Raw genomic sequence first — 27,387 nt, forward strand, 5'->3', positions numbered from 1 at the left:
GACAGGAAAAATCTGAAACCTACAGCTCCTAGAACCGCCTAAAGGTGAGTCACAGTCAGACCACATGTGTCTACAAAACCAGTGTTCTTGTCGATCATCACTGTCATGACACTCTTCTAGTGCCTGCTGTTCAAGAGCACACACCACAGGTACAACTAACTTCTGTACTGCCAGTATAATCTTACTGCAGCCAAAGCGCCAGGCATTGTCTGCCCACTCGGACCAGAAACCGATGACTCATGTTGATAACAAGTTGCTGTTGCTGGCTGCTATTTCAGACTGCACTCTGCACCAGGTGGTCCCACTGCTGGCCAAGGGAAGTCACAGCTCTGTCCATATACTCTCGTCTCTGTTGCTCTCTTATCGTGTTCTTCCCCTTTGGATCTCCACAGATTGACTCAATGCTCCAGCTGATGACTCACGCTTGACACATCCCCTGGGTGACCATACGAAAAGCAAACATTGGGACGCCCCTCTTACTGGGTGGGAATTCAATATGCCATAATTCACTGGAGGTAGTGATAGTTGGGCTCGAGTAAATATCATCAAAACTAGAGGTGAAGTAACATACTTCGAAATTGCAAAATTATGTACAGAATGTCTTCACAGAAAAATATTGGCCACAAGACGAACAGTGCTGCAATTTCGCTGCTTAAAACGGAAGGAAACGGACATGACATTAGAAAGAATAAACCTATCAGACACATCACAATAGTATACAAATCTTCATGATAGAAACAGCAAGTCCTCAAAAAACAGTGGATTTTAACAGGTAAGTAAGCCCTAGGCGTTATACTAGGGTGTATAGTACACTGAAACATTTGCAGTTTGCGAAATAATTAGAGAACTGAACCATGAGTATGATGTAACATATTGTTTCAGGACGACCATTAACAGCATAAATGTATAGTTGTAGAAATTCGTGACACAACGCTTTCTCATAAAATTATTTGTTTGCAACTGGTTTCGGTCATTGACCAACCTCACGGTAGAAAAAAATTTTGTAGCATCAACATCACATGACGACATGTATTCAAGTATGACCAAGTTGTTCTTCACACTTCAAGACATACAGTCTATGTCTTGTGATGTTGCCATCGTAAAAGTTTTTCTGTCGTGAGGATGGTCAGTGCCCAAAACAGGCTGTAAACAAAAAAAAATTATAAGACAGTATTGTGTCATACATGTAGGGCTTATGGAAAAGAGGGCCATGGGGAATGTGGGAGGGGGAGGGGGCCAAGAACATTGGTGAAGAGGGGCAAACAACAAAGCAATTTATAATAGTCACTTACGTGTGCTACAAGCAACGTTTAAACATTAGGTGTGGTAGTATTAAAGTAACGTATCTCTGTCTCAGAAGACCTAAGAAGGTCCAACGTTACCAACCGATCGTCGTGTCATTCTCTGCCGATAGGCGTCACTGGCTATGGATATGGAGGGGCATGTGGTCAGCACACCAATCTCCCCACTATTGTCACTTTTCGTGAACAGAGCCGTTACTTCTTATTCACGTAGCTCCTTAGGTGATCTCACATGGCTGTTAACACCACACTTGTGAACAGTGCTCGGCAGACCCAGACGGTTACCCACCCGAGTGTTAGCCAAGCTTGAAAGCGCTTAACTTCGGTGTTCTGACGGGTACCGCTGTTGCCACTATGGCAAGACCGTTGGCAAAGTCACATATAATCATATATTTATCGTATCAAAGTCGTCTACTGGCTACAAACGTTCATGATACTGGTTTCAGCACAAACATTTGTAAAAAAATAAAAAAAATTAAAATTTTAATCCAAGTTATCGTAAAACATATATATACACGCATGTGGTATTTTCACTGTAAATACTTTTGTACAAATTTCAGGAAAATAAGAGAATCATTTTTTTAATTTTTATTTTTTTGTAGTTACTATAGTTGAAGACGACTGGGTAAACAGAGAAAGAAACAAACAGAAGAAGAAAAAATACCAGGGGTGTACTTGATAAATGAATCAGTTTTCAAAACTATGTTTCCTATATATCTAAAACGGAACGTTTACAGATGTTCGTAGCAATACCTATGATTTATGGCAGGAAAACCTGGACTTCTCATGGAAAAACGATTCAAAACCAGACGGTTGCTTAGAGAGTAATTAGAAGCGCAAGGAGAGGCATACAAATGGATCAGGTGTTAGGTGAAAGTGGAAGAGGTAATTTCGATCGTAGTGAAAATGAAGCTAAGATCCACGGGACCTGTATCCCTGCGAATGGACGGTTGTTTGGCTGAAGAACTTTGCTTGTTTCTAACAGATAAGAAGAGACCCGGAGAAGACGCAATGGGAAGTAGGTACATGACATTAGAAAATATGCATGTCCAACATGGAGGCGTAATGAACGGATGCTGATGCTGATGATGAGTGGTCACTTCTTCGTCTATCGAATGACTGCAGAAGTGTTTATGCATCTGAAAAGAGCCCACCATTTGCGATCTTGTTAACTTAATTCCTTAAATGCCTTGAGAAAAGAAGAAACCTTCTCCATCTTATTCTTAACGATTCTTACTGTGGTACTATTAGGTCAAAAGCAATCATAAGTAGATTTCTTTTTATTTTACTGTGAAAGTCATAATGGACGAAAAAAAAGTGTACGGCTGAAGTTAAGGTCATCAACTGTATCGACAGTTTGTAGTGCACGCTTTGTTATTCTCGTTGATGTCTATATCTATTTAGAGTTTGTCATCTCTAACTATCATGGCGGATGGTAACATGAGCAATATGTTTTGCTGTCACAGTACCAACCTAAAGCTCATATCAGTTAATTCGATGTCCATAATATAATCTGTATGTATTTGCTTGTCCCATATAATAGTAACATGAAAATAAATTCGCTGATGCTGCTGTAAGCGCACAAAAACACATATGGATGAAGATGAGGAAAGAGGCTGAATTTTTTAACATATTTGCAACAATTTTTTAAATACAATGATTATCTTTTGACAGAATGCAAGAGCCATTGTAAAGCAGAATACAGTGTTGTAATGCTTGTTAATGTTCGCAAACATATTGAGAAAAAAATCCAGTGAGTACAGGCAGGCTGGCCGGCCGCTGTGGCCAAGCCGTTCTAGGTGCTTCAGTCCGGAACCGTGCGACTGCTACGGTCGCAGGTTCGAATCCTGCCTCGTGCATGGATGTGGGTGATGTCCTTAGGTTAGTTAGGTTTAAGTTGTCCTAAGTCTAGGGGACTGATGACCTCAGATGTTAAGCCCCACAGTGCTCAGAGCCACTTTGAAGTACAGCCTGAAGACGCTACGACAGCCCAAACTGTGTGCTGAGGTGTTTACGAGGCAATGAATGTGACGGTGCAAGTCGTTTTACGCTTTTAACTGCTTCCTCTTTTCCCGAAAGATGTCACAGCAAACGTTATCAAACGCTATAACGCTACTACTCATCTTTAGGTCTTTAATGACATTCGACTGCAGAAACCTTTAAAAGTCTGCATGTACTCCTCTAACGTTACAGAACAATGAATGTGACGGTTCAAGTCGTTTCACGCTTTTAACTGCTTCCTCTTTTCCCGAGAGACGTCACAGCAAACGTTATCAAACGCTATAACGCTACTACTCATCTTCAGGTCTTTAATGACATTCGACTGCAGAAACCTCTAAAAGTCTGTATGTACTCCTCTAACGTTACAGAACACAGAGTAATGCATCTAAACTACACTGTAAAATACTTGCTCGTTTGCATACCTTCATTTGTTTCGGTAATACACATTCCAAGAATGAACTGCGGAGATCTTATGACAGGATACACTCACTTGAGAGTGACCAGTAGCGCAGTTGCTTCTTCAGTGTTGGTACAACAAGTGAGCGCTGCCTTAGGTACAGTAGTGTCTCGCAGTCTTACGATTACAGAAAAGTTTTTGTGTCACACTGTTCTTACGTCCTATACCTTAGTGCCATGCGGCCTCCTTAGCTAAATCGAAACATACTGAAAAAAAAATCGCATTAATTACACAAGCGACTTATGTTTAGTATCTCCATTTATTTGCGGATTAAACGCAGGTCCTCGAGCGCTTGAGGCATTTGCGGATGAAGCATGCGTTATGATATTTTAACGGTTGAGATATGCTGGAGTTGAACTCGTTCTGTGTGTTCCAACCTCCTTTCATAAAACGGAAATGAGAAATAACAGCCCACTTCAAAATGTAAAGCACGTTCCTTAGTCTGGAAGAGAACTGCATTTTCTCCTCGCGCCTTTCATGTAATTTGAAGTAATGGTCACGTAATACGGCGTTCCTGTTTCAGACGGTGCTGGCGGATTTACGTAGCGATGAATCCAGAACGGCGCCGCAATCGAGTTCAGGCCCTCGCCACAACGCGGCACCACAAAGCAACGGCCGCCGTGCTGCTCATCTTCGTGTGCTGGTATCTGTCGGCAGTGGAGGGTACTACCAACAGGAACCTGCGGGTCAGGAGTGTTCCCTCGGTCGACGGTATCAGCAGCAGTCTGTACGAGGTGTACGTGCCACCTTACTTCTTTGTGAGTACTTCCATCAACATCTTGTCGGAGGGAGCGCTAGCGGCTGTACGACACTTCATCTGTAATACTGTCACGAGATGTCACTAATTATAAGTATTAAATGTGTCGTGTTCATCACACCTTTGTAGTATTTCACTGATATATTTACAACAGATGATTATTCCACTAAGGGAGCCAATGCTAACGCAATACTGAGCAAATACAATAATAGTACGTAGCGCTATAGCTCTCTGTCGCTGCTTCTTTTAATTTATTGCGACCCTGGCCACACTAAAACACTCATTAGTAGTCCTATCTGCGCCGCTCACGAGTCGTCAACAATGTGAATAAAGCATCAAAAGATAACGACGAAGGACTTTAACACAAACCCTCTTTCTTCCTATTAAGTGTTGTATCTTCGATAGGGAGGATCGGCGCTGGGGATTTCTCACACTGAAAGGAATTTCACCAACTCTGAGAGGCTTGGATTAAGTCTGGGTGCAAGAAGCAGCCAATCGTTTGTCCCTACCAGTTTCAAAGAAACTAGATGCGATAAATGAGTAATTTCTCCCTTACTCATAAATTTTTGAAATGGGAATTGTATACTAATGTTGAATTTCTTTTGAATTTGCATAGTCGTGCAAAAATCAGATTCAACAGGCAGTCTCTGCTTGTGGGATTGACGGACACTGTGTGAGGGCTCATCCGCTATGGCGATTATCAGATTTGTCTTCGTAACAGTACCGCAACAACTCTGTTTCGCTCTTAGTGCTCTAACGGCATAAATCAAGAGGTTAAGAGTAAAGTGTAGTGTGCTAGAGAAATAGCCTGTCGAAAATAAAAACATACATGAAGCTTGTGGGGTCCGTGTTATCACTCGTTCCCCAAATATTCCATGCAATTCGGACATCGTTTCGCTAATGCGTAAGCCACGAACAAGAACACAGATGATCAGGATCTTTGTCACTGAAACATGTGGTATATACAGGGTGGTCCATTGATAGTGACCGGGCCAAATATCTCACAAAATAAAGTAGACAGGAAGAGCGCGTGGATGGCTCGCCAAACCCGCGTCCAGGACACTATAATAAATCTTTGCTGCCGGATTCCGTGTCTCCGGTAAAACTCCCAACACAAGGCTGTGCTCCACGAAAAATGTCTTAGTATGTGACTGCGAGGGGAATAAATGTCCAACAGGTACCGGTGGGCACAGCATGTGTGGAGCCACCTGTGCTATCAGGATGCCAGGAAGATTGTCTATTGGAGAAAGCCAGAGTCGCCGCATTGAGCGAAGGTACAGCTCCAACGCTCTGCGCTTGACGTGAGCGAGTCCAGCACCTCCGTTGTGGAAGGGTAAAGCAAGGGTAGCAAAACGGATCTTTAAAAACTGCACCAGCGTTTTCACCACGTGTCCAAACACTGCCTGTATCCTAGAAGCCATAGTGTCTGTCATCGGTAATACATGAGCGTCATGGTTAAGTTTGAGAGGCCATGTACACATTGAAGTGCTGAGTGCTTTGCAAAATATCCAACAATCTAAATTTGTTGAGACGAGCCTCTATGCGGAGTCGACGTAAGACCTTACGATACCTAAAGGCCGCTGTACGTTATATTTGTCGATGGAGCGGTATCCCTAAACATTTGAGTATCTGGACCTTTGTCACCGGTACATCCAGTTCTGCAGCATGATTTCCGGAGGTTGATCACACTGCCTGCCACCACCTTATTGTTGGAGCCAGGAAAGCGCCGTTCGTATCTCATCACCAGTCCATGCTAAGAACATCACATCATCAGCGTGTGCGCCACATCGAAAGGTCACGGAACTGAGGCTAAGACCTCCCAAGCATCCCTGCAGTCCATGAAGAGCTGGTTCGAGAGCAATGGGGAATAACACGGCAGAAAGAGGACAATACTGTCTGCCGGACCTGTTGATACGGACGGGGGGCGGACCGATAGCCGTTTACTACAATCCTCGTGACAGCCCATGTATCAAACGAAACACGACAGATGCCGTCATGTGCGGGATACCGATGTTTTGTGTTCCATAACTGCTGGAAACCATGTTCGACGCTATAGAAATCATGGTCAAAATACAGCGTAACAAGAGCGCTGCGGAGGCGGCAAGTTTGCGTCAGCGCCACAACGTCTCTATAGGTGCTAAGAGTCGTAAACACATTAGTGTTGCCTCCGAGGCAGGTTTGATCAGTATGAACGGCCGCCATTGTCGTATATTTGAGCCTCTCACGGAGGATGCGTGTCAACAGTTTCTAATCGGTGTTTAGCATTGTCAATGGTCGAAAATCAAGTGGGCGACAGCCTCCTTCGGGTTTGGGCAACGGTATCAAGAGGCCCTCAGTGAAATCATATGGTACTAGAAAATCGGGGTTCAGGAGTTCTCTGTACATCCTCACCAACATTGGGCCCATAATATCAAGAAACCTTTTGTAAAACTCAAGAGGGAGTCCGTCACCGCACCGTCGTTTTGTCGGGAGCACCACGCAACATAGCCTCTCGTAGTTGAAAATGGAAATGAGCGTAAGGCATTGTTGGCCAGGAGACCCCGTCGGGGGGAGTTTGGCCGCCGAGTGCAAGTTTGATTTCAGTCGACGCCACATTGGGCGACTTGCGTGTCGGTGATGAGGATGAAATGATGATCAGGACAACACAACACCTAGTCCACGAACGGAGAAAATCCCCAATATGGCCTGGAATCGAACCCAGGCCCGCTGCATGTTCAGACTCGGTACCTTTCCTTTCGCAGGCAAGTGCGCTACCAAGTAAGACCCCAAGCATGACTGACGGACCTTCCTCACAGCTTTAGTTCCGCCAGTACCTCGTCTCTTGACTCCAAACTTCACAGAAGCTCTCCTGCGGACACTGCAAGACTAGCAGTCCTGGAAGAAGCGATATTGCGGAGACATGTGTCAGCCAGAGCCTGGGGGATGTTTTCAGAATGAAATTTTCACTCTGCAGTGGAGTGTGCGCTGATATGAAACGTCCTGGCAGATTAAAACTGTGAGACTCGATATTGGTACCTTTGCCTTTCGCAGGCAAGTGCTCTACCAACTGAGCTACCCAATCACGACTCACAACCCGTCCTCACAGCTTTAGTTCCGCCAGTAACTCGTCTCCTATCTTCCAAACATCCTTCCTTCTAGCAGTGCTAGTCTTGCAAGGTTCGCAGGAGAGCTTCCGTGAATTTTGGACGGTAGGAGACGAGGTACTGGCGGAACTAAAGCTGTGAGGACGGGTCCTGAGTCGTGCTTAGGTAGCTCAGGTGGTAGAGCACTTGCCCGTGATAGGCAAGGGTCCTGAGTTCGACTCTCGGTCTGGCACACAGGACGTTTCAGTCTAAAAGTAGTTGATGAGGCGCACCTTGCATTGCGCACAAAAGCTCTACTTCCAACTTATTTTACGCATGTGTAACATCATCTTGTTAACTGCCAGGGTGACGGAATAAAGTAAAGCTGAATTTCGACCTACACCCACATTCTGGAACACCCTGGTGAAGTTCGACCTACACCCACATACTGGAACACCCTGGTTCACTTTCAGGTCAAATCATTCTTATTTGTGTTTTCTATCCATTTCATCGATTATTTCTGAAGAATTGGGAAATGATTACTTTAAAAAGCTAATAGTGATTCCTTCCCAGATTATTTTCCAACCGATCTCTATCGTTCCATGCCTGAAACCGAGGGACCTTCCTCTTTTTTTCCGTTGTTGAACAGCGGAAGGTAATCCCTGCTATTTTGTCCCCGGTGAAGCATGATGCAAGATTAAATAAAAGGTAGAGATAAGTCTAGCAGTTGCCCAACGATGTGCAAAAACGTGGTAAATGACTTGGAAACTTGGTGGACGGCAGCTCGTAAGTACAAAATTTATCTAATTTCATTATAGTGGTAGTTTTTAGAAGAGAAAGCGTTGATGGTCTGCATAAGGCGATAAGGTCGAATTATGTAATTTCCTTGCACGTACGAAATTTCAGTGGTATAAGAACTCAATAGTGGAGTAGGTGTATAACTGAGGAGCCCGCATGTGCGTTTTGAAGTCTCCAGTGTACCAATTACGACGTCGGCGAAGGGGGATTGTTTCCACGTGAATAATACAATATGCGTTATTCCTGCGTCTATAATTTGGACGTCAGTACTCAACTCCAGAAAACTTTACAGTCCTACACAAGAGCTACTGAAATAAAGACTCCTGAATAACCGTAAACTGTATGGGCATTGTTTGGAGTGGTGCCCTAACAGAAACGTTTGGATTGCTGACGAATGGCATCGCATAATTTTCATTTAGTTCTATATGTCTGGGGCAGTATAAAATTAGACTAACTGTCATCTGTCTGCATATACGATGGAAACGTTGCGAGTACTGTTTAACAGTCACAAATTACAGACAAGCAATTTTTAAATAAGAGCCGGCAACTCAGCAGATACTAACAATAGCGTGTTTTTGTTGTTATTGACATATGATTCTACTACATGCCTGTAATTTCTTTTAGGGTTTCGCAGTGAGTAGGAAAATGAACTGGTATCTCCCTCTACATACGAGTTTTGGTTACAAAGAGCTAAGAGCCACGATCTTAGCAAGATCACTGACAAAGAAGAATGACTGTCATATTCCAGCCTTTGTACCACACAATTCCCAGAAAATTACTGTTCTGCTACCAAATGGGATTGGATGAGCTGGACTATAGCCGTCGGCAGTCCTTGCGTTGTCTACGTCTCCAGCGCATTACAGCAAGCAAATGCCGTGTTTTGACTCCTATGTTATCATGCCCCGACATACGTCTTTAACATCTGATTTTCACATTCTCCATTGTGTTCCTATTTTCATTTTCTTTTGTTTGTTAGCTAAATGTAGTTTTAAAAGCGTTTTAGTGACGCCCTTGCAACTACAGTGCATATGAAACTACACACACTCTAGTATTTCACAAGGAAAGTATGCAGGGTAGAATAATTATCTTCTGGATTGTTTAAACGATAAGTGGACCTGACATCAGAGATAATCTTTGTGACTTAATTGTTAATAGATACGCAGCTTAGACAAAATGAATACTTTAAGCTGATGCTCGATACTCTTTCATATATTTCTGTATTCCACACACAACCATTTCAGTGTCTCAGTATAATGTACATGATTTGAAAACCTGTTTAAGAAGGGTAGTAGGAGTAATCCATCGAACTACAGACCTATATCATTGAAGCGGTTCTAGGCGCTCAGTCCGGAGCCGCGTGACTGCTACGGTCGCAGGTTCGAATCCTGCCTCGGGCATGGATGTGTGTGATGTCCTTAGGTTAGTTAGGTTTAAGTAGTTCTAAGTTCTAGGGGACTGATGACCATAGATGTTAAGTCCCATAGTGCTCAGAGCCATTTGAACCATATATCATTGACGTCGGTTTGCAGTAGGAATTTGGAGCATATACTGTATTCAAACATTATGAATCACCTCGAAGGGAACGATCTATTTATGCGTAATCAGCATGGTTTCAGAAAACATCGTTCTTGTGCAACGCAGCTAGCTCTTTATTCGCACGAAGTAATGGCCGCTATCGACAGGGGATCTCAAGTTGATTCCGTATTTCTAGATTTCCGGAAAGCTTTCGACACCGTTCCTCACAAGCGACTTCTAATGAAGCTGCGGGCGTATGGGGTATCGTCTCAGTTGTGCGACTGGATTCGTGATTTCCTGTCAGGAAGGTCGCAGTTCGCAGTAATAGATGGCAAATCATCGAGTAAAACTGAAGTGATATCAGGTGTTCTCCAGGGAAGCGTCCTGGGACCTCTGCTGTTCCTGATCTATATAAATGACCTGGGTGACAATCTGAGCAGTTATCTTAGGTTGTTCGCAGATGATGCTGTAATTTACCGTCTAGTAAGGTCATCCGAAGACCAGTATCAGTTGCAAAGCGATTTAGAAAAGATTTCTGTATGGTGTGGCAGGTGGCAATTGACGCTAAATAACGAAAAGTGTGAGGTGATCCACATAAGTTCCAAAAGAAATCCGTTGGAATTCGATGTGGCATAGATAATATTGTGGGGAAGGCGAGCCAAAAGTTGCGTTTCATTGGCAGGACACTTAGAAGATGCAACAAGTCACTAAAGAGACAACTTACACTACACTCGTTCGTCCTCTGTTAGAATATTGCTGCGCGGTGTGGGATCCTTACCAGGTGGGATTGACGGAGGACATCGAAAGGGTGCAAAAAAGGGCAGCTCGTTTTGTATTATCACGTAATAGGGGAGAGAGTGTGACAGATATGATACGCGAGTTGGGATGGAAGTCATTAAAGCAAAGACGTTTTTCGTCGCGGCGAGATCTATTTTCGAAATTTCAGTCACCAACTTTCTCTTCCGAATGCGAAAATATTTTGTTGAGCCCAACCTACATAGGTAGGAATGATCATCAAAATAAAATAAGAGAAATCAGAGCTCGAACAGAAAGGTTTAGGTGTCCGTTTTTCCTGCGCGCTGTTCGGGAGTGGAATGGTAGAGAGATAGTATGATTGTGGTTTGATGAACCCTCTGCCAGGCACTTAAATGTGAATTGCAGAGTAATCATGTCGTTGTAGATGTAGACTTCATGGGTGCAAAAGCTCAATGATTCGCTGTTAAGTTACTTAACTCCTATCCAGCAGATAACTAGAAATAAGGAACTCTTCAATGGTTATTCCATCCATACCTTCCTCTTTCCTGGATACATGACGTGCAGTATCGTTCCATAACTTTTTGTGAAACGTGTCGTTTCTTCAGCTCGTCCTAGAACGAGGGTGTGGTGTAAAGTAATGCCTCCAAATTTTTTTATGTGAAATTGTACGTATTTCCTCTACATATTTATTTCTCGGCATAGTTACCCTGGCGAAGAACACATTTCTCCCAACGAGAGACCAGTTTGTTAACACCGTCACTGTAGAGTATTTGACTTTGTTGACGGAGGCGCAAGCTCACCTCTACTTGCACCGCTTCATCACTATCTAAGTGAAGTCCTAGAAGATGTTCTTTAGGTTTTGGAAACAGATGAAAATCGCAGGTGTTCAAGGTGGAACCACTAGGGACCGTTCAAGAGCATTCGAAGGAATCTGAACGTGATCCGAAGTAGCAAAAGGTGTTTGTTCTTTTTCAGTCCTTTTGTTTCGCAGCCTCATGTGGCGTGATCACGGACGATATTGACACATGCGTGAATAAAACGGCAAATTTGAGACACCCCCCCCCCTCCTAATTCGGCAATAACCTCGGTGCCACAGGCCCGTCGTTGTTGAGCGCTATAAAAATATACCTGTCCAGAGACAACCTATGACTAAGGGCTAGGCACTTACAAGCAGGAAACACCTTTGACAACCCTCAGATTCCGGATGTCTACTAGCAGGCACAAGAGCTGCAGCGTGGGCAGCCTGCAATCACCTAGGACTCTCGTCATGTGCTGTCTCCGTACACGTACATTTTTAAGGTGTTCAACAAAGGGAGGCGGGTGGCACCGGGGGTGTTACCGAACTGAGACGCTGGAGGGGCGGGGGGTGTTCTCAGAGGGGCTCTTTGCCATCTTATACACGCTTGTGTCGATTTCGAACCCCTTCCCACGTAATCTTGTCACAGGCAGGCGCGAAACAGGAGGGCTAATGAAGCGTAAGAACTCTTCGGATGGTTTTGAACTGTGTCAAGTGGTTCCACCTTGTACACTAGAGCAAAAATTGCGTTCGCACTGCACTCCAGAGAGGTGAGCACTTTCATTGTGCCAGCTGGCCTCAGAGAAGGGGTTGAAACTTTCGAAGGTGTCAGCCGCGCCAGAAGTTGTCAATAACATCGTGCTGTTGTTCGTCGCAATGAAAACTCGTTTTCGACAGCAAAATGTATGAGAATTAACGGTTCAAGGAGAGGGGTGGTTTCATTGACGTCATTTACCCCACACCCTGATGCGTTTTTGTGTCGATTCTGAGAGGGGGTGTGTCTGAAACGTTTTCCTAGGCTGTCCATAAGAAAACCACGTGGCATCGCGGTACTGACCTTCACCGCAGAGGCGTCGAAAGAAGGGATGAAATGTGAGTAATAGGGGTGCCACGACCTTCCCATCGTGTTACACGTCCACAGTGACTTTGGGCAGAATTGCACTATGTGATCAAAAGTATCCGGGCACCTGACTGAAAATGACTTACAAGTTCGTGGACCGAGCGAAGTGGCGCAGTGGTTAGCACACTGGACTCGCATTCGGGAGGACGACGGTTCAATTCCGCGTCCGGCCATCCTGATTTACGTTTTCCGTGATTTCCCAAAATCGCTCCAGGCAAATGGCGGGATGGTTCCTATCAAAGGGCACAGCCGACTTCCTTTCCCGTCCTTCCCTAATCCGATGAGACCGATGACCGTGCAGTTTGGACTCTTTCCCCTAAACAACCCAACTCAACCCAAGTTCGTGGCGCCCTCCATCGGTAATAGTGGAATTCAATATGGTGTTGGCCCATCCTTAGCTTTGATGACGGCTTCCACTCTCGCCGTCACACGTTCAGTCGGGTGCTGGAAGGTTTCTTCCGGAATGGCAGCCCATTGTTCACGGAGTGCTGCACTGTGGAGAGGTATCGATGTCGGTCGGCGAGGCCTGGCACGAAGTCGGCGTTCCAAAACATTCCAAAGATGTTCTATAGGAATGAGATTTTCACTCTGCAGCGGAGTGTGCACTGATATGAAACTTCCTGGCAGATTAAAACTGTGTGCCCGACCGAGACTTGAACTCGGGACCTTTGCCTTTCGCGGGCAAGTGCTCTACCATCTGAGCTACCGAAGCGTGACCCACGCCCGGTACTCACAGCTTTGCTTCTGCCAGTATCTCGTCTCCTACCTTCCAAACTTTACAAAAGTTTCTTATCAGCGCACACTCCGCTGCAGAGTGAAAATCTCATTCTGGAAACATCCCCCAGGCTGTGGCTAAGCCATGTCTCCGCAATATCCTTTCTTTCAGGAGTGCTAGCTCTGCAGGTTCGCAGAAGAGCTTCTGTAAACTTTGGAAGGTAGGAGGCGAGATACTGGCAGAACTAAAGCTGTGAGTACCGGGCGTGAGTCGTCCTTCGGTAGCTCAGATGGTAGAGCACTTGCCCGCGAAAGGCAAAGGTCCCGAGTTCGAGTCTCGGTCGGGCACACAGTTTTAATCTGCCAGGAAGTTTCATGTTCTATAGGATTCAGGTCAGGACTCTGAGCAGGCCAGTCCATTACAGGGATGTTATTTTCGTGTAACCACTCCTACCTGGGCCGTGCAATGGGAACAGGTGCTGGATCGTGTTGAAAGATGCAGTCGCCATCCTCGAATTGCTCTTCAACAGTGGTAGCAAGAATGTTCTTAAAACATCAGTGTAAGTCTGTGCTGTGATAGTGTCACGCAAAACAACAAGGGGTGCAAGCCCCCTCCATGAAAAACACGACCACACTATAACACCACCGCCTCCGAATTTTACTGTTGGCACTACACACGCTGGCAGATGCCGTTCACCGGGCATTCGCAATACCCACACCCTGCCCTCGGATCGCCATATTGTGTACCGTGATTCGTCTTTCCACACAACCTTTTTCCCGCTGTGCAGTCGTACAGTGTTTACGCTTCTTACACCAAGCGCGGCGTCGTTTGGCATTTACCGGCGCGATGTGTGGCCTATGATCAGCCTCTCAACTATGATATCCAAGTTTTATGACCTCTCGCCTAACTATCATAGTACTTGCAGTGGACCTTTATGAAGTTTGGAATTCCTGTGTGATGGCTACACGTTACGACCTCCTTGAACTGTCGGCAGTCTCTCAGTCAACAGACGAGGTCGGTGAGCACGCTTTTGTGCTGTACGTGTCCCTTCACGTATTCGCTTCACTATCACATGGTAACCAGTGGACCTAGGGATGTTTAGGGGTGTGGAAATCTCGCGTACAGACGTATTACACAAGTGACACCCAATCACCTGACCACATTCGAAGTCCATGAGCGTCCAGAAACTTTTGATCGCATAGTGTATGTGGTTTGGCTCAAATGGCTCTGAGCACTATGGGACTTAACATCTATGGTCATCAGTCCCCTAGAACTTAGAACTACTTAAACCTAACTAACCTAAGGACATCACACAACACCCAGCCATCACGAGGCAGAGAAAATCCCTGACCCCGCCGGGAATCGAACCCGGGAACCCGGGCGTGGGAAGCGAGAACGCTACCGCACGACCACGAGATGCGGGCGTATGTGGTTTACAATGCTCAATTTTTGCAGGTACATTCATTGGTATACGTAGGTAGAGTCTGTGAAATACGTTGCAAATAAAGTAGAACAGTAATGAATTAAAAAATCACGCATGATGCGATTGTTTTTCACGCGTCTTAAAGTTTATGACGTCATATCTTCTGAACTATATGTCGTACATTGATATAATTTTGCAGGCTCAATTATTGGTATGTGCGAATACTGTCTACAAAATATCTTGCAAATAGAGTTAGTAGTAAAGAAGTAATAAATTAAAAAGTCATTCCTGATGCTGCAATTTTACTGCATTTTCTTTCAAACCTAGAGATTTTTGAACCTCCCTGAAAATTTTTGTACTTCCTTCCTTCATCGATCAGTAGAAGTAGGTCTTCTGTTATGCAAGGACTTCTTTGCAGTTACCTTCCTTGTGCCTACGTTTGTCTGTCCAGCTGCTGTAACTGCTCTTTTTTCAAATGTCCGTTACTCTTTTATTAAACTGCCTTCTGTGATGTTCATTAACCCAGTATCTATAGCCTAAGAGAATTTCAGACACATCCCATAATTCCTCAATACTTTAGTGTCCCACTTCTTTGATCACTGATTCTTCCTAACGAGTCTCTTAAACTTCTGCCTACTTAATCATTATTAAATTGTAATGCGGGTCTATGTCTGCCGCTGGGCAAGCCCTACAGTCCACTATCTAATTTCGAAATCTCTGCCTCACCGTATTCTAGTCCACCTCGGATATTACCGTGTCTTCACACCGTTTTAAAGTATTTTCTTGTGATTTTTTGAATAGCATGTTCGGCGTTACTTGCTGAAATTTACTGCATAGCTTAATATGTCTTTCTCCTCTCTCATTCCTGCTACCAACCCCATATTCTCTCGTAACTCTTTCTTCTATCTGTTCCTCTACTATAGCGTTCCAGTCACCATGGTAACTAGGAAATAATTTTCTTTTACATACTGAATTAATCGTTCACTGTCCTCACATACTTTCTTTGTCTCTTCATCTGCTGTTTGTGGAGCAGTCACGTATATATGAACTATTGTTGTCGTTGTCGGTTTTCCGTCGATTCTGATAAGGACAACCCTATCACTCAACTGTTCACAGTAACTCACTCTCCGACCTACTTCCGTGTTAATAAAGAATCCTATTCCATTTACATCACTTTTTGCTGCTGTTGGTTTTGTTCTGTATGCGTTTCACTGGAAATCTTTACTTGTTTTCCATTCCACTTCACCGCCGTCCACTACGTCTAGACTGAGTCTTTGCATTTCCCTTTTCAGATTTTCTGGCTCCATAATCCCGTTCAAATACGTGACATTCAAACTTCCGTTTGTTATTCGTTCTTTTTCTCATGGTTAGCTCCCTATTGGCCGGTGTGGCCGTGCGGTTCTAGGCGCTTCAGTCTGGAACCGCGTGACCGCTACGGTCGCAGGTTCGAATCCTGCCTGGGGCATGGATGTGTGTTATGTCCTTAGGTTAGTTAGGTTTAAGTAGTTCTAAGTTCTAGGGGACTGATGACCTCAGATGTTGAGTTCCATAGTGCGCAGAGCCATTTGAACCTTCTGAAAATCCGAAATGGGAACTAATCTGGATCTTTCGCAAATGGATGTATCATCATGACACTTTTCAGTTACAGGCTACAAGTCCTGTGGATACACATTGTGTGTCTTTAATGCAATCATTTCCATTGTCTTCTGCAGCCACATGCCGTTAAACATTGCCAATTCTCCTCTCTTTCAGGGGCAGTTTACCACTGCAAGGGCAGAAACTCTTTCTGCTCCTCTGTCTTCTTTGACAAGGCCTTTGGCAGAACGAGCATGACTTCTTACATAGGGAGTCAACGGCTGCCATTGACGATGTTTTTTGTTCAAAACTTAATCCGTAAGTGGATTCGAACTCGGATCCAGAAGGTTCTGAATACTAGTCATTGGCGCTACCCTCAGATCACGAATCATGAAATGATGCCTCTTGCAGCTCACCCTAAAAAGGGTTTCCGACTGCATACTTCCCATTATTAAACTTTTATTTGGCCTTTGTGACGTTGTAGGCATCAGTTTAGAAGCACCCTTTAATCCTGTTTTGAGTCTTCTAGCAAGAGTTCATGACAGATGTGACTAGTTGGAGAAACTGAGTCTAATCTATGGAATGGATGTTCTCTGGCCGGCCGCGGTGGTCTAGCGGTTCTAGGCGCTCAGTCCGGAACCGCGCGACTGCTACGGTCGCAGGTTCGAATCCTGCCTCGGGCATGGATGTTTGTGATGTCCTTAGGTTAGTTAGGTTTAAGTAGTTCTAGGGGACTGATGACCACAGATGTTAAGTTCAAAATGGTTCAAATGGCTCTGAGCACTATGGGACTTAACAGCAGAGGTCATCAGTCCCCTAGAACTTAGAACTACTTAAACCTAACTAACCTACATCTACATCTACATCTACATCTATACTCCGCGAGCCACCTTACGGTGTGTGGCGGAGGGTACTTATTGTACCACTATCTGATCCCCCCTTCCCTGTTCCATTCACGAATTGTGCGTGGGAAGAACGACTGCTTGTAAGTCTCCGTATTTGCTCTAATTTCTCGGATCTTTTCGTTGTGATCATTACGCGAGATATATGTGGGCGGTAGTAATATGTTGCCCATCTCTTCCCGGAATGTGCTCTCTCGTAATTTCGATAATAAACCTCTCCGTATTGCGTAACGCCTTTCTTGAAGTGTCCGCCACTGGAGCTTGTTCAGCATCTCCGTAACGCTCTCGCGCTGACTAAATGTCCCCATGACGAATCGCGCTGCTTTTCGCTGGATCATGTCTATCTCTTCTATTAATCCAACCTGGTAAGGGTCCCATACTGATGAGCAATACTCAAGAATCGGACGAACAAGCGTTTTGTAAGCTACTTCTTTCGTCGATGAGTCACATTTTCTTAGAATTCTTCCTATGAATCTCAACCTGGCGCCTGCTTTTCCCACTATTTGTTTTATGTGATCATTCCACTTCAGATCGCTCCGGATAGTAACTCCTAAGTATTTTACGGTCGTTACCGCTTCCAATGATTTACCACCTATGGCATAATCGTACTGGAATGGATTTCTGCCCCTATGTATGCGCATTATATTACATTTATCTACGTTTAGGGAAAGCTGCCAGCTGTCGCACCATGCATTAATCCTTTGCAGGTCCTCCTGGAGTACGTACGAGTCTTCTGATGTTGCTACTTTCTTGTAGACAACCGTGTCATCTGCAAATAGCCTCACGGAGCTACCGATGTTGTCAACTAAGTCATTTATGTATATTGTAAACAATAAAGGTCCTATCACGCTTCCCTGCGGTACTCCCGAAATTACCTCTACATCTGCAGATTTTGAACCGTTAAGAATGACATGTTGTGTTCTTTCTTCTAGGAAATCCTGAATCCAATCACAAACCTGGTCCGATATTCCGTAAGCTCGTATTTTTTTCACTAAACGTAAGTGCGGAACCGTATCAAATGCCTTCCTGAAGTCCAGGAATACGGCATCAATCTGCTCGCCAGTGTCTACGGCACTGTGAATTTCTTGGGCAAATAGGGCGAGCTGAGTTTCACATGATCTCTGTTTGCGGAATCCATGTTGGTTATGATGAAGGAGATTTGTATTATCTAAGAACGTCATAATACGAGAACACAAAACATGTTCCATTATTCTACAACAGATTGACGTAAGCGAAATAGGCCTATAATTATTCGCATCTGATTTATGACCCTTCTTGAAAATGGGAACGACCTGCGCTTTCTTCCAGTCGCTAGGTACTTTACGTTCTTCCAGCGATCTACGATAAATTGCTGATAGAAAGGGGGCAAGTTCTTTAGCATAATCACTGTAGAATCTTAAGGGAATCTCGTCTGGTCCGGATGCTTTTCCGCTACTAAGTGATAGCAGTTGTTTTTCAATTCCGATATCGTTTATTTCAATATTTTCCATTTTGGCGTCCGTGCGACGGCTGAAGTCAGGGACCGTGTTACGATTTTCCGCAGTGAAACAGTTTCGGAACACTGAATTCAGTATTTCTGCCTTTCTTCGGTCGTCCTCTGTTTCGGTGCCATCGTGGTCAACGAGTGACTGAATAGGGGATTTAGATCCGCTTACCGATTTTACATATGACCAAAACTTTTTAGGGTTCTTGTTTAGATTGTTTGCCAATGTTTTATGTTCGAATTCGTTGAATGCTTCTCTCATTGCTCTCTTTACGCTCTTTTTCGCTTCGTTCAGCTTTTCCTTATCAGCTATGATTCGACTACTCTTAAACCTATGATGAAGCTTTCTTTGTTTCCGTAGTACCTTTCGTACATGATTGTTATACCACGGTGGATCTTTCCCCTCGCTTTGGACCTTAGTCGGTACGAACTTATCTAAGGCGTACTGGACGATGTTTCTGAATTTTTTCCATTTTTGTTCCACATCCTCTTCCTCAGAAATGAACGTTTGATGGTGGTCACTCAGATATTCTGCGATTTGTGCCCTATCACTCTTGTTAAGCAAATATATTTTCCTTCCTTTCTTGGCATTTCTTATTACACTTGTAGTCATTGATGCAACCACTGACTTATGATCACTGATACTCTCTTCTACATTCACGGAGTCGAAAAGTTCCGGTCTATTTGTTGCTATGAGGTCTAAAACGTTAGCTTCACGAGTTGGTTCTCTAACTATCTGCTCGAAGTAATTCTCGGACAAGGCAGTCAGGATAATGTCACAGGAGTCTCTGTCCCTGGCTCCAGTTCTGATTGTGTGACTATCCCATTCTATACCCGGTAGATTGAAGTCTCCCCCTATTACAATAGTATGATCACGAAACTTCTTCACGACGTTCTGCAGGTTCTCTCTGAGGCGCTCAACTACTACGGTTGCTGATGCAGGTGGTCTATAGAAGCATCCGACTATCATATCTGACCCACCTTTGATACTTAACTTAACCCAGATTATTTCACATTCGCATTCGCTAATAACTTCACCTAAGGACAACATACACATCCATGCCCGAGGCAGGATTCGAACCTGCGACCGTGGCTGTCGCGCGGTTCCAGACTGAAGCGCCTAGAATCGCTCGGCCACTCCGGCCGGCAGATGTTAAGTCCCATAGTGCTCAGAGCCATTTGAACCATTTTTTTTATATTCTCTGTAAAAGATAAATTTCATTACCCCGAAATCACATAGCTAGCTCCATTCAGGCGTGTTTTGGCAAACGTAAGGATAAGCCTCAAAACGTACCATGATCTGCCCAATCATCACTCACTACTGAAGATCTGTGGTCAACCTTGTGGATCCCATCCCGTCATCGATGGAGAACTGAATGCTGAACTACAAATGGAAAGGGGCAAAACTGCGATCGGCTACGGATCGCAATTGTAGTACTGGACAGAGCTGTTTATCAAGGAAAAGCGCCAAACAGTAGTATGTTTTGAGAAATTATTTTATTTAGACAACCAGTTTTGACACCTCAATAATGCCATCTTCAGGCCCCTATTCACTCCATGTATTGACAATCAGATATAACGATACTTGCATCTTGGAGCTATGAATACTTGGATTTCGTGAATTTGTTTTTGGAGTGCTTCAGTATGCAACTACCGATATATCTTATTGTCTATACGTGGAGTGCATAGTGGCCTGAAGATGGCATTATTGAGGTATCGAAACTGGTTGTCTAAATAAAATAACTTCTCAAAACGCACGGCTGTTTGGCAATTTTCCTTGGTAAATACTTGACAGGCCGCTATACCGTATCCGCAATGGATCAACAGAGATTGAACGGAGTTGATCCTACACCATAATACCATTAGTCATCCAGTAGTTATTTTCATGATCATCGACACATAGATAGCGCTTGGACGTAACACGACGATCAATGTTCGAATTTGTATGTCGAAACGACGCGACTGGTGGTTTGTTACAGTCAAACTCTGTTGCCTTATCGGCGTGTGAAGCTTGTCTCGTTATGTTGCTGTTTCGTCAAATTTTGCTAAAGCGACTACGTACCATCGCTTGCTACCTAGCAGTGTGTCACGACAAAAAAAGCGACGTGACTCATTCACTGTCGAATACGGAGGTAGTGGTACCAAGAAGGAACTTCCTAGCATCGTGGAGAGAGACAGGAGGGCGGATCTGATATCATCCTGGACAGCGTCATACCCATTAGTAGCTCTGGCACGCTTACTGTACAGCCGTCCGCTGTGAAAGCCAGTCCCATCAGCACGCTACAGTCTTTGCCATTTAGAGTGGAGCCCAGCCACACTGGTTACAGAACGAAACCACAGTATGGGAGACAAATGGCGATCTTTTTTAATACTAGTGCACACAGCTCTAATGAATTTGTCGAACGAAACCATTTTCTTGTATCGGTTTTCATTATTATGTAGCAACAAATAATTACTTCACATGATTGTGCAGTTTGACATCTTGGTCATTTTGAAGTGTACACAATTGTACGATATTCCATAATGATTTAACAGGTCTTACGTAATATCAGTCAAATGATCAGATACTGTAACATATTCCACACACATCTGAACCACAATGAGCCACCTCACTCTTCCAACAATACAGCTGCACTCTCTAACACTCCGAGACGAACACCACAAAACATGATGACTGTTACGAAATTGAAATGGAGGTTGGTAGTAAATGGACGGAGGAATTCTTTAGTGGATCCCTCATGATAAGAGATGGCCTTGTGACGACGTAATGAAGCATGGGTGACGACATTTAGGAAGTGGACATCTGACATCAAGGTGAGATTTTCTCGACGTGGCAGTATACGACCGTGTTTGTTTGGATAATTTAGGGACATATCTTTCGAAGAAGTTTCTTTACAGGTCAATTACTTTATCGAGAGTTTCTTCAACTGGGCAGAGTCCATTCCGAAATGAAATTCTCGACGATCTGAACATACCCTTTTCATTTCCAGCTCCAAATTTCTTTAGAGGTGGGAACAAATGGTGGTCAGACATACGAAATCTGGTTGTAACATAGGTGTTGTATTACTACCTTCTTCAGATCCCTCTGTCTTTCTTTTTCCAAGTCACCTTTCTTGAACAGGTGCATTAAACTATTTTTTTTAATTTTTAAATCCAGATGACTTCCAGTGTATTTCACCATCCAGTTATTGTTTTACTCTTTACAAGGTAACCAGTAAGAAGAAGCCGTCTTACGTTTCATACAACACTGACCGAAGTTCTCCGGCGAGTGAAACTGTGTTTGCTTTGTTGGGTACAGTTCTACCAGTTTTATCGACTGCTTTATGAGATGTTTGATTTTTGTGTACGAAATGCTTGGCCCAGGTTTAATTACAGTAAGTAATTAATGTATAATATCATTTGGATTCTTTTCAAAACGCTTTGCATTCAAATTTTGCATTTGTTTTCTGGCAGCATTAAACAAATACGCATCCATCTTAAACAAAGTTTTCTACATTTCATTCTTCATGTGAAATCTACGTACTCTTTCTTATGATAAGCCTACGGCGTCATCTATTTTATGCTCTTTCCTGTATCCGTGTAGCCAGTGTGACACTGTGGACGTGGACTTGCGAAGATCTTCAAGTGGATCATGTTCAAGGTAAGTACGAAATCTAGACATTACACACCACACACTATATACTGATGATGCAGACATTGGTGCTCAGACATTGATTCCTTTAGAGGCACGAAAATAATATTAGTTTGTTGGACACATAATTCATTATCTGTGGATGATTTTCTTTTCCGTATCCCTTCGTGACATGACCTGACAGGTAAAGTGTAAGCAGTTTAGTAAATGCTGTCGATTTGAAAAGACAATCTGTCCTTCGTGCTCATATAAGGCCATGCATATTAGCCGTGAACAATATATAGCGAGTAAGCAGCATTAGGTAGACAGCTACATAGGTTCTTAGCTTTTTTTTCAGTATTACGAGAAACCACTGGGGATGAGAACCATATGTGATGCAGTTGAACTAGAAATACTACTGTACAAGATTAGACTGATAAGAGATTCTCAGACATTCCAGTGGTAATTCACTCGTCAGTAGGTCGCAAACAGACTAAGTGACAATCAAGTAATTCTTGTGCCCAGCAAGAAGTCACTGAACTGTATCCATAAGAAACAGGAAAGAAGAGTTACACAGTGGATCTCCACTTTCCACTTTTCTTCCTCGCATATTGAATATAACTACTTAAGAGGGTGTAGAATAATAACTATCAGACACAGCAGAAGGCGATTTTATTTAACACGCGATCGGTTTCGAGTTGACCCATCTTCAAGTGGTTTACATTCATGTACGTGTTTCCTTACTCACTGTTGGTGGTCACTGTTCAAATAAAAAGCCAATAATATGATTATGTCTAAAATGAAACATTTGGAAGTGGATAAGCGATATGCTGAGAAACTTGTTCACATACTTCAGGAAGCTTAGCTGTAGCTCTGCTATTTACATTTTTACCTCTTCGTCATTAGATGACTTTGCAGATTTTAACTGGAGATATTAATCCCTGTATTCGTTCTGATGTTGCATCATGAATGGTAAGAAAAGCTTTTTTACAGAATTGAACTTTTGTATCAACTGTCCCGGCACAACAAATCGATGAGTATGTTCTAGATGCTGATTCGTCTCCCTTTCTTGGTCTGTGCGTTTTCAATGGTTCTAGTTGCGTCAAACCTTGGAGATAAACGACTTGAAGGTCCCTACTTAGAAAATTGTTTATTTAGTGTGAATTAGTATAAAGGCATCCTCATGGCAAATTACGGTGGCATCCGCAATGGCAGATTGAACTCCTAGCACAAACTGTTTTATCTGAATAGGAGACATATGATTCGCCTTGAAGCTTGGACCTTTCAATTCTAAACTTTTCAGATGACTCTACTCTTCTTATCCCTATCGTACTTTCCTTAAACAAATTCTTAGACACTGTATTACTATCACTTGAAGACATTATTTCAATACAGTTTCAATGTACCTCAGTGATCTACACAGACTTGGAACTTAACACTGAAAATAACCTCAAATCAGTAAACAGTCATCTGTTCTTGGTTACCATGTGAAGCGCTGTCATCTGGGCCCATGAAATATAGCAGATGGAGACGCCTTGCGCTTCATACTTCGTGAATCTCCAACCAGAAGGGATACACTAGCGTTTATTTTCAGAAGGATACAAGTCAGTGACTCGCAAAATGAACATAAAATTTAATGCAGTGATAAAACTGGTAGAGACTGCCTGGATACATGTCATTTTCAGTCAAAATCCTGTATTCAGGAATTTTTATCGCATGTAATCACATAACTACTTTGCTCATTTAGTGACAACCCTCTTTCAAAATAATCGATTTAATTAGCATGGTGGCTAATATTAAAAATTAAAAAACGAAATATTTTTGTAAGAAAATATGATAAATGTAACGTGAAAATGATATGGATACAGCACCTACATGTAAGTACTATAATATTTTACCACACATATCGCTTAACCACTTCCAGATGTTTCGCCGGCCGCTATGGCCGAGCCGTTCTAGGCGCTTCAGTCCGGAACTGCGCTGCTGCTACGATCGCAGGTTCGAATCCTGCCTCGGGCATGGATGTGTGGTGTCCTTAGGTTAGTTAGGTTTAAGTAGTTCTAAGTCTAGGGACTGATGACCTGAGATGTTAAGTCCCATAGTGCTTAGAGCCATTTTGAACCAGATGTTTCATTTTAGTCATCATCACATTATTTGATTTTTATTTAAACAGTTATCTCCAACACTGGGCATCGAAACATGTTCATGAATGTAAAACACCAGAAGACGGACACAAACCCGAAGCCGGTTGTGCGTTCTATTGTGACTGGTAGCGGTTATTATTCTACACCCTATAAAGGAACAGCCACGGAGTTAAACTGCATCCAATTATGGATAAAATACACATGTACTTAATGTTGTTGTAGCACAAACGATATCTCCAGGTGATGTGACTATTTCATTATTCTGTAGATTAGCAAGTGATGACACATATACGAGGGTTGGAACTTTAATAGTGGCAACTATTTATTTACAGCTCGTAGAAAATAGATACGTGTTTCGAAGTTTTACTGGCCTTCAGAGTAGTCACCAGCACTGTGTATAGCCCTTTGCCAGCGATGTGGAAGTCGTAGGATACTCTTAGCAGTGCCAGTTCTGCTGACAGTTCGAGCAGGGCGGTCTACTGCTCGGCGAATTTGTAGCACTTCTGAAGCGAATGCCGTGAAGTATTTCGTTCAGTTTAGAAATCGAGTTGATCTCAGGAGGGCTTAAGTCAGGGAAGTGCAGTAGGTGGTATAGCACTTAGCAGCCCCATCAGTCAAACAAATCAGTAACAGCTTGCTCTGTACGGGGTTAAGCATTGTCCTGCAAAATGATGGTCAGGTCCTGCAGAAAGGGTCATCACTTCTGTCTCTAAGCTGGTCGTAGGCTGTGTTCCAAAAATGAACAATCTTCTTCGCAGAAGGGTTATAGTCCCATTCTTCTTAGCAGAGCCCACAGTCGGAGCTGGATACTGTGTCACAACTTCCTCGTGACATGATTTTTAACAAGATGGCGCACAATATTTTGCGAACATTGTGAGGGATTTCTTGGATCCTGAGTTCCCAGATCGCTGAATTGAGAGGGGTAGTCCATCGATTGCTTGGACTCCTAGAAGCCCAGATATTGCACCACTTTATTTTTTTTCTTTGGGTGTTTGTCTAGAATCAAGTGTACTAGCCACCAATTCGCGATCTACTTTTTCTACGCCATCCCGATCGTGTAGCTATCACAGATGCTAGCCTGCAAGGCTGCGAAACACTTGGGGAGAAGTGGGATACAAATTAGATGTTTATATGCGCCACTACTGGTTCGCATATCGAGATGTATTGGGTGTGTAAAAACATTTTGAGTTACCACACTTGTTGGAATACACTGTCAATAAATATTTCAATTACTTCTCAAGTTATTATATTTTATATTGTTCTATGTTTAACACGAACGACCTGTATCCTGACAGTGTACCCAGCTGAGCACACTTTCAGCTTCTTTCAAAGAGATATGTTGGATAACCTTCTCTTCCCACATTTAATTGAGAAATCTATACTTCCGTAAAGTCAAATGCTACTGCTATGCTAGACTGAAGAAAGGTTAATCGCCACTATCACCGACTTCCGTGACGAATTTCATCCCACACTGATACATACGATAGGTTGTTGTATTCTGTTAGCAGGGACAAGTATTTTGTAAGCAGTATTCGATATATTTTGCTTGCTAATTAACATAAAATGGAACACTTGAAAATGTCTGTCTGTATACGTCTAAGCACTTACGTGACTTGACATAAATTGAGTGTGGTGGTTGAATGCTGCGAGATTAGGAATCAGATTACTTCTCTCTGAAGCTGACGGAGCCCCTCACGAATTCGTTGTTCGTAATTAGTCAATGTTTCCGTGGACATTCTCCATTGTTGACACAAACTGTTGAACGCTTTAGTTTTCTCTTTGCTTCGCAACGGTTGGGGCGCAAACAGCGGTGCGTTAAATTGCTCGATAATTATATTACTTGATGAATTTCTCTTATTTAATGAAAATGAAAATAAATGGTCATGTGTAATTATATTAAAGAGGAATTTGTGTCGTTAGCCGTCAGATTTTACCAGTGGCGTAAACATATCTGTTGTGACCGTACTTATTGGTGGATATTTTAGTGTGTGTTTCTCTATAACGTCGTTCCTTTATATATTTTCGTTGGTACGTATTATCTTTGTGTGCACCCCAGCTGTGGTGCTCACGATACTAGACAGGGCTCTTGATTAAATACCGATACATCGATACACATTTTTCCAAAATGGTATCGATATAAATCGGCAATATTTTTCCACCGATACATGGATATAAGGTAATCAAAATACCAATATCGAGTGACGATATTTTTATTTTATATTATATTTTTCCCACAATATTTGCTAAATATTTGAAGTTGTTGTTTTGAAGTTGTGTCCGCCCCGACAGTTGAGTGGTCAGCCCGGCGGTCTGTCACGCTAAGGGGCCCGGGTTCGATTCCCGGCTGGGTCGGATATTTTCTCCGCTCAGGGACTGGGTGTTGTGTTGTCCTCATTATCATTTCATCATTATTATCAGTGGAAACCAACGGGAAATCACCACTGGAATCACTTCCCTAGACGCTCATGCGGTGGACTTCTCTGACGAGGCTTCCCCCATGACAAGACCTGCCGTAAGGCAGAACACAAGGTTAGTTAAGTTTTGAAGTTGTAGTAAAACATAAACAAAGGAGTCTTGAAACTTTTCGAGCTTTAAAAATGTCCAATCATCATCTTTTGACTGTGTGAAGCAAGTATATATGGCACAAAAGAAGGAGTCGAATTTCACTGGGGGTTGGCGGTGAGAATGGAATAAGAAGATTTCCGACGAGAAGAAATAGCGCAGCAGTTGCGTTAAAAAACCATTTTTACCACAGCCAGTGTTCTGTTTTTTCACGTCGGCATTCTTCAAAGATAGTTGCTGAAAATTGTTAACAAAACTCTAAATGACAAGATTGTTCTCTGCGGTCGATGGAGACGTGAGGGGAAATGCTGACGTAATCGGCGCTCTCCACTACCAACAGAAACTGCAACAATCAGCTTCTGTACACAATTTTGACAGTACGACTGCTATGTCACTGGCGTTAGCAGAAA

At 43.3% G+C, this 27,387-nt stretch overlaps 1 protein-coding gene across 1 annotated transcript in view; it reads left to right on the plus strand.

The window, feature by feature from the left end:
* Window positions 1–27,387, plus strand: part of LOC124548075 (superoxide dismutase [Cu-Zn]-like) — a 179,586-nt gene that overhangs the window by 24,242 nt on the left and 127,957 nt on the right. The window contains exon 2 of the mRNA XM_047125152.1: window positions 4,283–4,517. Coding sequence (XP_046981108.1) covers window positions 4,308–4,517 — 210 coding nt within the window. The 5' untranslated portion in view covers window positions 4,283–4,307. The remainder of the gene's footprint in view (window positions 1–4,282; window positions 4,518–27,387) is intronic.

This window comes from Schistocerca americana, chromosome 1 (assembly GCF_021461395.2).
Source record: "Schistocerca americana isolate TAMUIC-IGC-003095 chromosome 1, iqSchAmer2.1, whole genome shotgun sequence".
Lineage (NCBI taxonomy): Eukaryota > Metazoa > Arthropoda > Insecta > Orthoptera > Acrididae > Schistocerca > Schistocerca americana.